At 37.8% G+C, this 14,568-nt stretch overlaps 1 protein-coding gene across 1 annotated transcript in view; it reads right to left on the bottom strand.

Moving 5' to 3' along the window:
• Window positions 1–10,288: 10,288 nt before the first annotated feature.
• Window positions 10,289–14,568, bottom strand: part of Prkar2b (protein kinase cAMP-dependent type II regulatory subunit beta) — an 82,960-nt gene continuing 78,680 nt past the window's right edge. The window contains exons 10-11 of the mRNA XM_013152394.3: window positions 14,380–14,518; window positions 10,289–12,315 (exon numbers count right to left, since the gene is read on the bottom strand). Of these exons, the coding sequence (XP_013007848.2) occupies window positions 12,182–12,315; window positions 14,380–14,518 (273 nt within the window). The 3' untranslated portion in view covers window positions 10,289–12,181. The remainder of the gene's footprint in view (window positions 12,316–14,379; window positions 14,519–14,568) is intronic.

Genomic DNA, 14,568 nt, shown 5'->3' with positions numbered 1-14,568 from the left:
TCTCTTATTGGTTTGTAGAACTGCCATTTGCTCTTCCCTCTTTCCTATTGGGTAGTACCATAGTCCGTCTCGGGGGGCGGGCATGTATTGACTTTTGTGTTGTGTTTACTGGCGAAGGCGATGTGTCAGTCACTGGAGCGAACGCTTCGGATTGGACTACTATGAAGACACAGGGGACCGGAGCCAAACTTTGCTTCCGAAATGGATTGTGGGGTTGTAGTCTCAGCCTTGCTCCTTGGCGGCGAAAACGGTAGGTCGGAAGAACGGTTGGACTACATATCCCAGGAGTGCGTGCACAGCGCACTCTTGATAGTAAACAAGAGTCATAGGGACACGTGTATCAGCTCGTTTGTTTTGGTGTCTGGGACAAAAGGGAGGGGGCGGAGGTAGGGAGTGTTTCAAAGGTTGGCCTGTTCTCTTTCTCGAGGCCTCCGCTAGCGCTTCAGCAGCCCCATCCTCTAGCAGCACCGATCCCAGGCCGTAAACTGCCAGAGTCACTCGCTGCTCAAAGTTTGGCAGGAGGCCAAGGTATTGTTTTAGTGCGAGGGGAAGGAGATGACTGCACAAGCGGAAGCAGTGCAGGCTCACCAGGACTCGGTCACACAAATCGGGGTCCCAGGCGCGAAGGATGATGAATGGGCTGCAGGTCCCCACGACTGTTGAAAGAACTAGATTCCTTTATCCACAACCTTGCTTCACCATCCCCAATACTGCAACGTGAAAAAGACTTTGTCCACTCTGTTCATTTCACTCGGGATTTGTTAAGCGCCAGCTGAGTTGGGCGCTGTGAGGCTTGAGAACAGACAAAAACAGCAGCTCCGCCTAGAAAATTTACAAAGCTGTTAAGAGAGGTGAAAGATTACTATGAAATCGAGGCAAAGTGGCATTTTCCGTACGGACCTACTTTTTCATTGTTTAAGGTCATACAGAGGGGCATAATGCACAACGTAAACTGGTTTAATTAGTGAGTTGTCTTTTAAGTTTCTTGGATGAGTTTTGGGTAACACTTTTCTTTTCCTCAAAGCTACCTATTGATGAAAGAAAACTGCCTTTCCACTTTGTTTCCACTAGGAGTTCTCCGCTTGAGTCCTAATGCTCTGACTCACTCACTTTATAGTTACCTCTACTTTACACAAGGCCTTGGGTCCTCACCGTGAGGAGCATCTGGTCTGTAATTGGTGTTTTTACTACTCACATTTCAAAAGCATTATTAAGCTTTTTTCTTTTGAACTTCCAATGTTTAATCATTAAAGCTGTGCTGTAAATTTTCCTTAGGTCATTGAATGTATGCTTAAAATTAAAGAAAACTTACATTCCTAAGAACGCTAAAAGTAAACTTTTGAAAAGAGCCTATAATCGTAGCTAGTTATTTCCTTAGACCTACCTACATTTCCTGAATTTTTAAATCTACCTGAAAGTCAGATAAAATCAAGAAATCCCAAATCTCCATATGTTGAAACAAGTTTTCAAATTCCTTTAGGGAATTTGATCCCTACCATGTGATCAGATGTTTACTGTGTTCAGAAACAGTAATCAAACATTTTATTTTAAAAGTTCAGAAGAGAAACAAGATGCTGAACTTTTTCTCCCATGGAAAAGGGGACAAGGTTTGAATTTACGTCTTTCAGAGATTAATAGGCCTCAAAAGAATATGCTTCTGTTTTGTATAGGCCTGTGCTGCCTCTTTCTCTTGACCACCTCATCTTTCTCCTTACTTTGGAGAGTTGTCATGCTCTATAATTTAAAAATATAAACGCCAACATTTAATTTCTTGAGTAAAAGAAAAATCAACCCATGAAGTTCACCTTATTGTTTAACTTAGTGTCTGTGATATTTGTTTTTATTCATTTCTTCTATGAAGCTGAAAAGCTTTCCTCCCCAAAAATGAGATCACAAGAGTTTGAGCCACTGTGTTATCTTTATCCATCTTGAGCACACACACTGAAAGATCTGCTTTTTGGCTGAATGCTACTTTTAAAAGTTAAATTATTTGAAAGTGTTTACCAAAAGCCATAGAAGTGGTAATATTTTTTATTAGAGAACACCAGAATGGGAAGAATAATTGGAATTCACTTCAGATCCAGATATTGTGCATTATTATAATTTATCCTTTAAAAGCACAAAGGTACAAAACATTGTTTGCAGCCTTTTTTCTCCTTTGTGTCCAAGTCTTTAAATACGAATTCACATAGCTTAGACAACTGAAAACAACTATTAGAATTCCGTGTTTGTGGACAGTTGGGCCTGTGTTCTGACTCCACTGGAAGCTTAATGACCATATTAGTACCTTATGTGTATTTAATAGGATGATCATCATTAATGCTTTAAAAAAAAATTCTTAGCCAGGCATTGTAGCACAGGCTGGTAAGCCCAGATGCACTCTAGGAAGCTAAAGCTAAAAGATTTCAAGTTCAAGCCTAGCCCAGGACAATTTAATGGACTTAGTGGAAATCATGTCTCAAAATAATGAATGAATGTTGGGGATGTAGGCCCTTCAAAGGCCCTAGATTCAATCTCCAGTGCTGCGAAACAAAACAACTCTTTATAACTCTTTCATTGTTACTTTTTTGGCGGATGGAGTAAGTACTATAGACTGAACCCAAAGCCTTGCACATGCTAGCTAGGCAAGCACTCAACCACAGAGCTATACTTTCAGCCCTATCATTAACTCTTGAGTAACCAACAAAACCATCTAACGCATAAGCCAGAACAAAGATCAAAGACAAAGCAAGTAAGAGCTCTTCTTGGAAAGGTTTATGTATATATAAGTTACATTCTTAATACAGTTTTTATCTGTCCTTCAGATCTTTTATGATAAAAATGGCATTAAAAAATCAGCTTAATACATATTAGTGTGGACCCAATTATATAGGTATATAGATATTTATGTACATATCTGTGTATATGTGTGAAAGTATATCAAGAAATTGTCTTCTCAAAACATTTTCAGTGGTTTGAAGAATTACTTGTTAGAAACACGAAGTTCTAATTTTTTAGAGAAAAATTAACCTAGAAAAATCCTATTTAACTTGCTTGTGTTATGTGCACATACCAACTCCCCACAAAGAATGCAATTATTATGTAATACAAGCTAATCTTATGTCTTATGAAATAAAAAAATTTCAAAAACTGGAAAAAAAATTTAACTCATCCGTAATTGTAGAGGCAAAATTCCTTGCTTCTACCATGTCTAGCACACCAGTGACTACTATGCTACCTTAGAAATAAGTGCAAGCATGCAGCATTTGCTTGAATATTGAGAATATCACTATTCAAACTGCCAAAATGTAAAAAAACCTTAAAGCTAGAAGATAAAAACCAATTTATGCTCTAACATAGTAAATAGCCAAGGTTTTCAGATAGTTTCTTACAAATATCCTTCCATATACCTTACTACAAAATAAGTTGTTTGTAATTCAAAGTAGCTTGATAAACGAATTGTAATGACTGGCAGCAAATGAATGCCATTTTAGAACTGAGTAGCACATCTCTTGTTCTTGTTATTGATGCCACTAAGTCTAGATTTTGCTTGGATGACCATAAAGCAGCAAGACCTTTCTTCAGTGGCTGCTGTGTTGCTATCTTAATACTATTGTCAGTAGGCATTAGACTCAATGGATGAGGAAGGAATCAAGAAAAGTTGCTGAGATTTAGTGTTTCCACTGATTGAGGCAGGAAATACTGGAGATGAAGATGAGTTGGGGATGTGAGGAAGGGAAAAGATGGGTTCAGTTTTAGGTGCTACACTCGCAGGGCAGGCAAGAAATTCAGGTAAAGGTACCCTGGAGACAGCTGAACATATTCCTCTGGACTTTAAGATATCCAAATCTACAGGAATAAATCTGGGTGCCCTCAGCACAGACTATTTTTGTTCTCATTGGCCCTCAAAATTTTTTGTTGGGGGAAGCTGGGAAGATGTGGGGTCAATAAACAGCAAAGTAGAGCCTGTCTGAGAGAAACAGCTCAGATGCTGGAGTAAAACATCCTGGAGAAGACCGGATGGAAGGAGATGGATCCTCTCAAACCAGGAAGAAACTAAAGGGGGGTGGGTAGAAAAACGCGGACAAAAGGCTGTAGCCAGACATGCTCTTGTTGGAGCCCGTCCCACTGTGTACAAAACGCTGCTGGAATTCAAAGATGCACAGTTGTGAAGTTGGGAGCTGGTAAGCCCGAGGGCCTTGACGGAAGGATGCAGTCACAGACGGGAGCGCTGGAGTGGAGAACAGCACTAGCTCAGAGATCTGCACCGATTTGCAGTGAGTTTGGGCAGAATAAGCCCCAAACCAGAACTGCATTGGCTTCATTCAGCCACTCCTAGCACAGAGCAAGTTGGTGAGAATTGCATGGACTGAGTCTCACCCCTATGCAAAATCCAATAGCCAAGGATGAGGTCTCCCTGAAGGTATTACTAACTGGCCCCATCAGGGTGGCACACGCTAAGGTGGTGAAGACTCCCAGCGCTTGACCAGCTCAGAAGGGAGGGGCCATCCTGCCCCGCCCCTGCTTGTACTCCAGTGGTCACCACCAGACTGAGGAGGGCAACAATCCTAGCCAGCATGCTTCAGAGAAAATATAACCAAAACAGAAGTGCTGGGGACCCCACTATCCACTTGTCTGCAAGAAACCAGGAATAGGACAAGAAGAAACAAAAGGCAGTCTCCAGCCTCCAACCCAAGCAGTACTGGCCCAGGAGAGGTAAATACAGAAGAGATCAGGGGTTGCACACCTGCAGTTTCTGAAGAAACATCATCTGACATAAAGATCTTTGTGAAATTATAAAAGAACTTAGAAATATTAAGTAAAAGAAATAAGAAAAATAATAAAAGAAATGCTAAGCACCTCTCAAGAAGACACGGAAGAATGGAGGAGCATAGAAGAAGGAGAGAAACCTTCCATGAATAATATTTTAAAAATCTAGAATACATGAAACAGATTCAGAGATTAGCAGGAAATTAAAAACTCCATTGAAAGCTGGCAAAACTGCTTGAAAGAAACTAGACTATCAAACCTTGAATACAGGATTGCAACTTATAATCATGAAGGAAAGATCTAAAAATAACAAGGAACCAGGAAGTAACAACACAAAGGCTCAAAGATGACAAGAGGATCTATCACTTCTTTTTTTTTTTTCTTCTTCTTCTTTTTTATCGGTACCGGGGATCGAACTCATGACCGCCTGCTTGCAAGGCAGGTGCTTATGCCGCTGAGCTAGATCCCCAGTGAGGATCTATCACTTAAGAATAAAAAAATGTGAGTGGAGATGCAGTGGTAAACACAAATGAAATACAAAGGCTATTTACACAAGTAGTTACAGAAAACTTCCCAAGCATAGAAAAAAGAAATGATATTCAGATATATGAGGCATACAGAATTCCAACCAGCTATAACCAAAATAGACTGACACCCAGACATATAATAATGATCCCAGAAATTCAACACAAGAACAGAATATTAAAAGCTGTCAGAAAAAAGAAACAGATCACCTATAAAGGAAAACCCATCAGAATCATGGCAGACTTCTAGACACAAACCATCAAATCAAGAAGCGCTTGAAGTGAAGTATTCCAAGCCCTGAAAGAAAATAACCTCCAACCCAGACTGATGTGCCCTGAAAAACTTCTCTCTCAAAATTAATGGAAAAACAAGATTCTTCCATGACAAAGAGGAACTGGGGGAGTTCATGACCACCAATTCAACCCTACAAAAAATACTGAAGGACATTCAGGAGAGAGAGAGAAAAAAGACCACAGCTTCAGGCACAGCAGCAGAGGGGCTGCCCCACTGGATGGGGCAGACAGTGGAATGAAGGGGAAAAGTAGACAGACAAGGACAGAAAAATAGCATGGCAGAGAAGGTTGGCCATAATCTCTAAAATGGATGGCCTCATACATTAATAAAAAGGCAGGGTGGATCAGGAGATCAGGTCCATCAAGATGCTCTATATAAGCAATATAATTAACCTGAGAGAGGGTTTATGGACTGAAAGTCAAAGATGAGAAAATAATGCTCTATGTGACAGGGAACCAGAAGAAACCTTACCCATCAGCTGCAGATTGGTTGGAAAGACATGATACTTTTATACAATGGAGAACTACTCAGATATAAGGAAGGAAGACTTTGAGGCTCTTGTAGATAAATGGATATAACTGGAGATCATGCTCAGGGGTAAAAAGGTTCAGGATCACTTAGGTGAATAGCGGGCTGCCTCCCTAACCTAAAAACTTATAAGAGTTGGTGGGATACAAAATGTACAATGCACTTTGGGAAAGTGAGACTGGAGGAATTGTCCTAAAACGGAAGGCAGAGGACATTGTTAGTCTTGTATCATGATTTGAAACCCATATTGTTTTCATTACTCTGTTTAGTTTGGTTGTATTCTGTTCCAGTTTGTCTACTTGTACTTGAGGGCACTGACAGCTGTCACAAAGATAGCAGGATATACTGTGGTAACCATTTTTAATTTCCTATTAACTCAATCTGAAACCCTGTATTGCTTTCACTGTCTTGACTGATTTTGAATGTTTTGTTCGATTGCTGTCTTGACTGATTTTATTCGAATCTGTTATGTTTGATAGTATCAAGGCTGAGAGTATAGGCAACTACTCTGAAGACAGTAAGATTCACTATGATTCCCACTCTGGTTTGACTATTTACCCTCTTTTGAAGTCCTATAATATCTCCAATGTTTTTTTTTATTGATTTGGCTCTGTACTGCTACATTCAATTTTATTGTACTTGATGATATGGGCAATTTAATTGAAGATAACAAGAAACATAGTAACCATTGTAGATCACCTTGCATTGTGATTTTAAATCATGTACTATGTCCATTTAAATCATGTACTATGTTTTGAATGACCCCATTTTTTTTCTTGTTTTTTCATTTGGTTTTATTCTTTTTAAAATAAAAAAATTTGTCAAGTTGTCCAAGTTGGCATTAATGAAAATGTGACTAGAGAGCGCAATAATTCTACTTCATGTTTCATAAAATCAAGCTCAGATGATGTCTTAAGTCTTTCACAATGTTTTCTAGAATAATTTATCTGATCTGTTTAACACAAACAGCAATATTATTTTCCGCTCACGACTAATTTGTATTCTAGGGTTTTCACTAAGCGTTTTCTTTCATTTCCTAGTCAAAGGTACCTCAGGTTGGGGGCAAGTAAATCTGGTAACCATTAAAATTGGACGTAAGGTTTCAAAGTTGGTATGTTTGCTAGTATGGTCCCTGCCACATCTGTATTCTCTCTTCTTTCTTTCACTAATGCTCAGTGTCTTTTGTTTGGTCCATAATAAGCAAACAGATGTTTGCTGACCATACTAGTGAGAAGTTAGGGAAAAATAAGGAGCATGAATTTTGAGTATGCAGTATCACTGTATGTCACATGCTGCTTTGCACACTGACAAACATTTAAGATCATGTCCTCAATTTAGTTGTAAGCTGAGCATCCCAATTCTGAAAACCCAAAATCCAGAATGCTCTAAGTGTCATGTCAGTGCTCATCAGATTTCAGATTTCAAGCATTCTGGAGATCAATTTTCCAATCAGGGATGCTCAATATGTGAAGTATGCAAGTATTTCCAAACCCAAAATCCTCTTGAAACCTAAAACACTTCTGGTCCCACACATTTGAGATAAGGAATATTCGACTTGTACTATTATTTGAGAACAGTTATCTTTCAGCTACATTATATAAGCAGTATTCATTTGTCTCCCTCACAAGCATCAATCATGCAAACAAAATATTTGTCTAATTATTAACACTTCAACTCCTTCAAGTTACACAGCACAGCATAACACATTATAGCAATAAGATGTTGAGGACTTGTTTTGTCTTTTTGAGACAGGGTCTCACTATGCAGTTCAGGCTGGCCTTGAGCTCACTTGGTAGCCCAGGCTGGTCTTGAACTCGCAACAATCCTGCCTCAGCCTCCCAAGTGCTGGGATTACAGGTGTGAGCCACCACACCTGGCCGAGGACATTTTTCTTTAACCAGGAATTGAACTCAGGGCCTCATGCTTGCCAGGTAGGTGCTGTGCCATTGAGCTATATCCTCAACCCCAAGACATTTTTAAACTGAGCTTTATAGAGCAATAATGAAAGAAAAATTACCAGACGTCATTACTAGCACTTTATCTCAAAGTATTACTTCAATGTAAAAAATTATCAGCCTTTTTCCTAAAAGAGATGGTGAAACCCCAAAGTTGGTTGATTTTCTAGTGGGTTTTCAAGCAGTTAGAAGTGATTCTCTCCAAGATTCTGACTGTGTACATTTGCTGCATAAACTCATTCAGGGGACCTACTCCGTAAATTTCAAGTCAAATATACAAAATACTTCATGGTTCACATCTGGATTGTTGCATTAATAAGCCAAGGATACTGCTGTTGTTTCAAAGTCCAATTTGTACTTACTTTCTCTTGTGCCCAGAATAAAAGTCACTTTTTGTTTTCTAGTTGAGTTTAAAACAAAATACACCAAAATGCCAGAATCAAACAATTAGAGCTAACCAAATATTTAGTTCATATATACACATTGTACAATCTTTTTTATGTTTGGGAAATCACGCTATGGTTAAATAAAAAACTACCTCCCCAGAATGAGGCATTTTGTTTTTATAGATTAGGCAAATCATTTGTATCATACCTCACATGTACAGATGATAAATCTTGAGGCTTTTCAAAGCAATTTTAGATTTATAAACCTGAAGCACAAAAAGCTAGACTCACATCTGTTGGTCAAATGAAGTATTTTCATCTCAGTTACTTTTCTAAAAAAAAGAAATCAAAAAATTATTCTGCATTGGAAACAGACAAATCTATGTATAAAGTTAATAATTAGTATTCTAATTTTCTATATATACTATGCTAATAGGCCAAGATGCCTAAGAACTGGCCAAGAAACCAAGCACTCTCAATTCTCTATGAGTTCTGTCAACTCAGAAGGTTCTGAAGTCCCCGATTCCCGCTGGCCCACAACCTGAACTGATCTCTCACACTTACTGCTGAGCACACAAGTCCTATGCAAGTAACTGGTGTGCCTGCATCTTACACTGTTCTCGTCACACTAAGGTGTTTTTTTAATACCTATGAAGACAGGCAACTCTTTAGTTGCTCAGCCGGTTTCACTGCTTAAAATTATTACCGAGCACGTAAGGCTGTCTCAACTCTTATTCTAACTTCTTCCTTTCTGTCAAAATTCCCTAACATGCATTCTCAGGCTGTACCTCAGGCTACTTTCCTTTCGATTTTTGTATTAACTGTTTCTCCCTTGGGAGTGAACATCTTATGTAGATATAGAATCCTCTCTCCAGCTATTGAACAAAGTCTTGGCTTAATCCAGATATATCTCCAAGCTTATATGTTATTTTAATAATTCTAAAGATATTCTATTCCTTTTAATAAGTATAATACTTCTTGAATTTTATTTTCTCTGTCGGTGTTGAGGATTCCTACTGAGCTACATCCTAGGCCTTTTTATTTTTTTGTTTCGAAACCATCTCACTGAGTTACCAAGATGGTGCTTGAATTAGCAATCCTCCTGTCTCAGCCTCCTCCTACTGGGATTTTATGCCTGCCCTACCCCACTGGGGTTTTCTCACTAGTTTCAAAGATGCTTTGTAACAAAAAGTAACTCAGCACTTTTCTTAAGTCTTACACTTTTCAATAAAATCCAAAAGCCTTGTTTCATACCATTTCATTGAAGCATTTTAAAACGTTTGAAATGGTCACAAATCATGGTTGTAACAATAACCCAATTATCCACCCAATTGTCACAGGTGTATATATGTCCAAAGCTCTAATTCATATTAGTGTGCAGAAAATACAGACACCAACTTTGTACGTATTGAAAACAAAGACGGGGAAGTAGCTTTGTTTTCCGGGAAGAATTTCTCACACTTTCCTGCCACACGTAACAGGCATCAAGTGGCCGCAACTTGTAGTGAAACTTTCAGTATGGAATTCTCAAACAGGAAGGCCTGTGCTCGTATAAATAATGAAATCCACAAGTCAAACTTGAGCTAGTTTAATTAGATAGTTTTACATGCATATTTTCTAGTTAGCAAGATTTGTTATCATAAATGGCCAAATGTGTAACATACCACAATTATTTGTCACGTATGATTAATAGGTAAAATTTTAATACAACCCCGCTGCCAAACAAAACCACACTGCACTTTCTGGCTGTGTTAGCGTCCGCATGGCACATGTCTATCATGCTTTTCACTGCATTTATGTGCTATATGAGTTTCAGTAAGCACAAAAAGTATTAAAAACAGTAATTCATAATTTTATTATAAAAAGAGTGCTTTATTATAAGGAAAATTTAAATATAACCAACAATACTGAAAATAACATAACTGGCATTTGTGGCCTTAGAGTTCTTTATTAAACAGGCATTTATTTACTGTTCCATGACAGTTAACAATCAGATTATGCAACAAAACAGATTAATTTGAAAAAGTGAATAATGAATACAGAATGACACACAAAAAGTCTGGGTAGTTTTTGTTTGTTTGTATTTTGCCTTGTTTACAGACATGGCTTTTTAAAATCTAAAATAGTAAACAAGTCATCTTTGTGTAGAGAGGCTCCCACATCCTTCACGAAGGTTTTGGCAAAGATATTAAACAATTTTCTAAAATGTGGCTGAAGTTACAATTTACATACTTTAATTTCTTATATATACATTATCCATGAACACCCTAGCCATGTTTTCATATACAAGGAGGACCATACGCATTCTCTAACAAGACTACAATAGCCACAAAGTAATTTTACCCATGAATATTCTTTTGAAACACATTTCCCAAAATGAAATTGCCCATTTAAAAGCAAACAACTAGTTGGGATTAATGTCTACAAACACTGGGTCATGGCCTAAGATTCATAGTATATTGTTTTGGTTGAATATAATTACATTCATCTTCTATGGCATCTTCTGTAAGCATGTCAGTGGTCAGTGAAAATCTAGAAGTTTGTGTTTTCTGTACTTTTAAGTGTGAGTTGGCATTGAAGCAGAAGGCAAGGCTTAAAAGGCTTACATCTTTTTTGTTTTTTGAACCGAGGATTGAACTCATGAGCTTACACTTGCCAGGCAGGCACACCGCTAATGGTCTATTTGGTATGAACGAAATTCCTTTTATTGTTCTATATGGTTTTACTTATAAAATTTTATTCTTTTGACCTTGAGAAATTATTTCTTGCAGGCCACTGATCAGTCTGTGGGTTGGCAACCGCTAGATGGAAGTCAGAAACCCATGAGGCAGAGCCAAGCAAAGTATACAGAAATCTACGTTAGGGTTCCCATGTATGTTTGATAAAGCAGGATTTTTCTTTAAATGTAAGCTCTTGGGCTTTTAGAAGACAATAAAAACCAAGTTTAACAAGTTTAGATAGCTTTAAAAAAACTTTAAATGTCAAAGTTGAAAGTAAAGAATACAGCAAGTTGCAAAATGCAAAAGGAAAGCAGAAATATACATGCTTGATGAGGAAAATAGTGCACTAATGAACTCTCATCTTTAAAAGACTCTTCCCAATCATCATAAGCACTAAGCTGCCAGTCCTGAAAACCAATGGAATACACTGGCCACTGACATTATGCCAAAGAAGTCAAAATGTACTTTATTGCAAAAATATAAAAAGTTTTAAAATTGCATATGATATTTCATACCATGTTGCCAACAGGCCAAGGCCAGCACACAACTTATCAAGCCAGGAAAACTTTAAGATGAAAACGATTAAAATTTTACTGTCTAATGAGTTATAAAAGGAAGGTAGTGCCACACCGCGGAGCACGATCCCCTCTTCATGGGCACAGTCACTAACATGATACGCATTTAAGTCAAACACACACTGCCTAAGATAGGATCTTTTAGTTTTCTTGAACATGGGTACTTTCAATATATTACAATCATTTAAATAAAACTTTCAAATAATTTTGTGGAGTAAAAAGTCATTAATCAATATGCTGATTTTTTTTATTAACTACTCATTAGAGAAAGTGATGTTAAAGCTTATTGACTATTAAATCACTACTGTTTACTGATACGTTGTAAATGTAAAAAAAGGAAAAACCCGAAATCACAGAAAATGCTTGGCATCTACACAAACACGTTCTCAGTGGGCTAACCACTACTGTGTAATTCTGTCACTATGGTCTTCTTGCTCCGTACTTTAGCTTCATGCAGTAGGTTCAACAATATCCATGTTTGTTCCAAACAGGGCGACCAACTGTTCTTCGTAGGTGGCAATGTTCCTTTTCATAATTTCCATGCAAGGTCCCAAAAGCCTTTCAAATGCTTGCACGTCCATGGCTGGGAAAAGCAAAGAATAAATGAAAGATAACAGTATTTGCAAAGCTGCCCACTTTCTACAGTCACAATACCCATTCCACTACAATTTTCATGATGACACCATAACTATGATAGATTAATAATGTAAGAGTATTTTTAGGCAAATATTATAAATTATAAGAAAAAGCATCAAGGGCTAGGGATACAGCTCAGAGGCACAATGGCCTGTCTGGCAAGTACAAGGTCCTGAGTTTGATTCCCAATCCAAAAAAAAAGGCATCGAGATTAAAATATTCCACTTCAAAAAGGAAGCAGCTTGAGCCTTCTCAGGCCACGCTCGCAAGTCTCAGCAGCTGCAGTGCTGGGCTGGTGCAAGTTCCTGATCTCACCTGGGAAGACGGAAAGTATCAGCGAGGCCTGGGAACTCCTTCCCCAATGTACATTTCGATGTTTCTATCTTGGTTAACAGGAACCCTTAAAAGTGGCCAGGGAGTGTGTTCCTGTCTCATTCTCAGGGTTACAATGTCGTGAACACCGAATGTCACGTGTCATAGTGTTTACTCACACCGTTGTCTGCTGCTCAGAGTGGCTGCCAATACAATGCTTTTGTCCACTTCTGTAATCATGTGCTATTAATTATAGCTCGTCTGTCTTATGTGTTTGAAAACTGGGTTAGATTCAGACAGAAAAATGTAGCTATACTATCTATCACAGAAATATACACTGAAATACATCTTTTTTGCCTTTCAAATTTATAAAGGTAGAGGCAGTTTTGTAAGAATAAGGTGATGGGCAAGCTTGCACAGCTACTGGCATATAAATTATTACAAATTAAGTGATCTGATAATATGTTCCTAACATCATTTTAAAATATCTACTTCTGAAAGCCATTTCTAAGGAAAAATCCAACATATGAAAGTCATCTACATGCAAAAACAAATGAGAGCTAAAACCTGTGAAATATTTACCAGTGGGGATTAACTGAATAATTTATCATGTATAATATTTACCTACTAGAATGTAAACATTTGATGTAATAAAATAAAATTCCTAAGCTATAATGGATGAACAAAGCAGTTTATAAAATTGCTTTAAAAGAGAAAAATAGTCATACAAAAAAAGATAAAAATTAATTAGTATACTGCAAATCACTGAGGGGTGAAGATGGTGTGAGTGATTCTGTTTTTTCCTATTATTTTCTGTATCTTTCAAACTGTCTTGAATATTAATGTGATTATTATAGAAAAGAGTAATAGAATTTCACTTATGTTACTTTTACTCTTACTGTCTAACAGTTCTATTCAGGGAAATTGCCTGTCAGTTCTAATTGTCTTCTCTTTCATCCAAGTGTATCACTTGATTAATACCCGCATCTAAAACCTTTTAATTAAAAAGTGACTTCTCTAAGAAGTTAATTCTGACAATCCTTGCAAATCTTAAAAACAAGAACACTAAGTTCATCCCACTGAATTGGGGATGAAAACCATGAATAGGCTAATTAGTCTGGAATCAGTTTTCTGAAAGAAAATGTCATCTATGTTGTCACTTCCAGGATTTTTCACTATTGATTTGATTTCTTGGATATGGAATCTCATTACATATAGATGTCTTCCAGCTAAAGCTGACAGGGCTGCCAAGCTGTTGCACTAGAAGAAAGTAATAACCAGCTGGTCAACAAAGAACATCTGAGGAAGCTTCAACAAACCTCATCCTTCGTGGACCAGTGCTCAGCTGAGCATCTACAGTATTCCCACGCACGCTCCCGCTTATCCCAAAGAGCTTAACAGCGCACTTCACAGGTTTATGTGACAAGTTAGCTATAAAACTTGGTAGTTGGAGCTTTAGTTTCAATTATTAAAACAAGGTATTATTTAATATATATACAAAAGAACTAACTATATTTGTGTGTAAAAAATTTCAATGAAGAAAATTGCTTCCACAAGTTGATTTTCTAATGCAATGAGTCCTAACTTTACTGTATTTGGTAGAGATCACAACATTCGTGAACCCAGTAAAATGATTTGTACAACATAAATATATAATATACAGGCATAACAATCTCGGTGCCGTGCACTGTGACCCTACCTAAGCATTTGACGGTCCCGATGGCGTGCGCGGAAGCAGCTCGTGGCTTGTTGGTCACCAGGGCGAGCTCTCCAAAGTACTGGCCCCGAGAACACCGCGCGATCTCTACTGCACCATTCTCCTCTGCTTCTGATTTACCCTGACGAAGTACAAATGTTAACTTTTACTCAGCTCATTTTATTTCAAAAA

This window comes from Cavia porcellus, unplaced genomic scaffold (genome assembly GCF_034190915.1).
Source record: "Cavia porcellus strain 051 isolate PalLab524CR breed Dunkin Hartley unplaced genomic scaffold, mCavPor4.1 scaffold_2, whole genome shotgun sequence".
Taxonomy (NCBI): Eukaryota; Metazoa; Chordata; class Mammalia; order Rodentia; family Caviidae; genus Cavia; species Cavia porcellus.
Note: the sequence above shows the minus strand (reverse complement) of the source record. Positions and strands in the feature narration are given on the sequence as shown.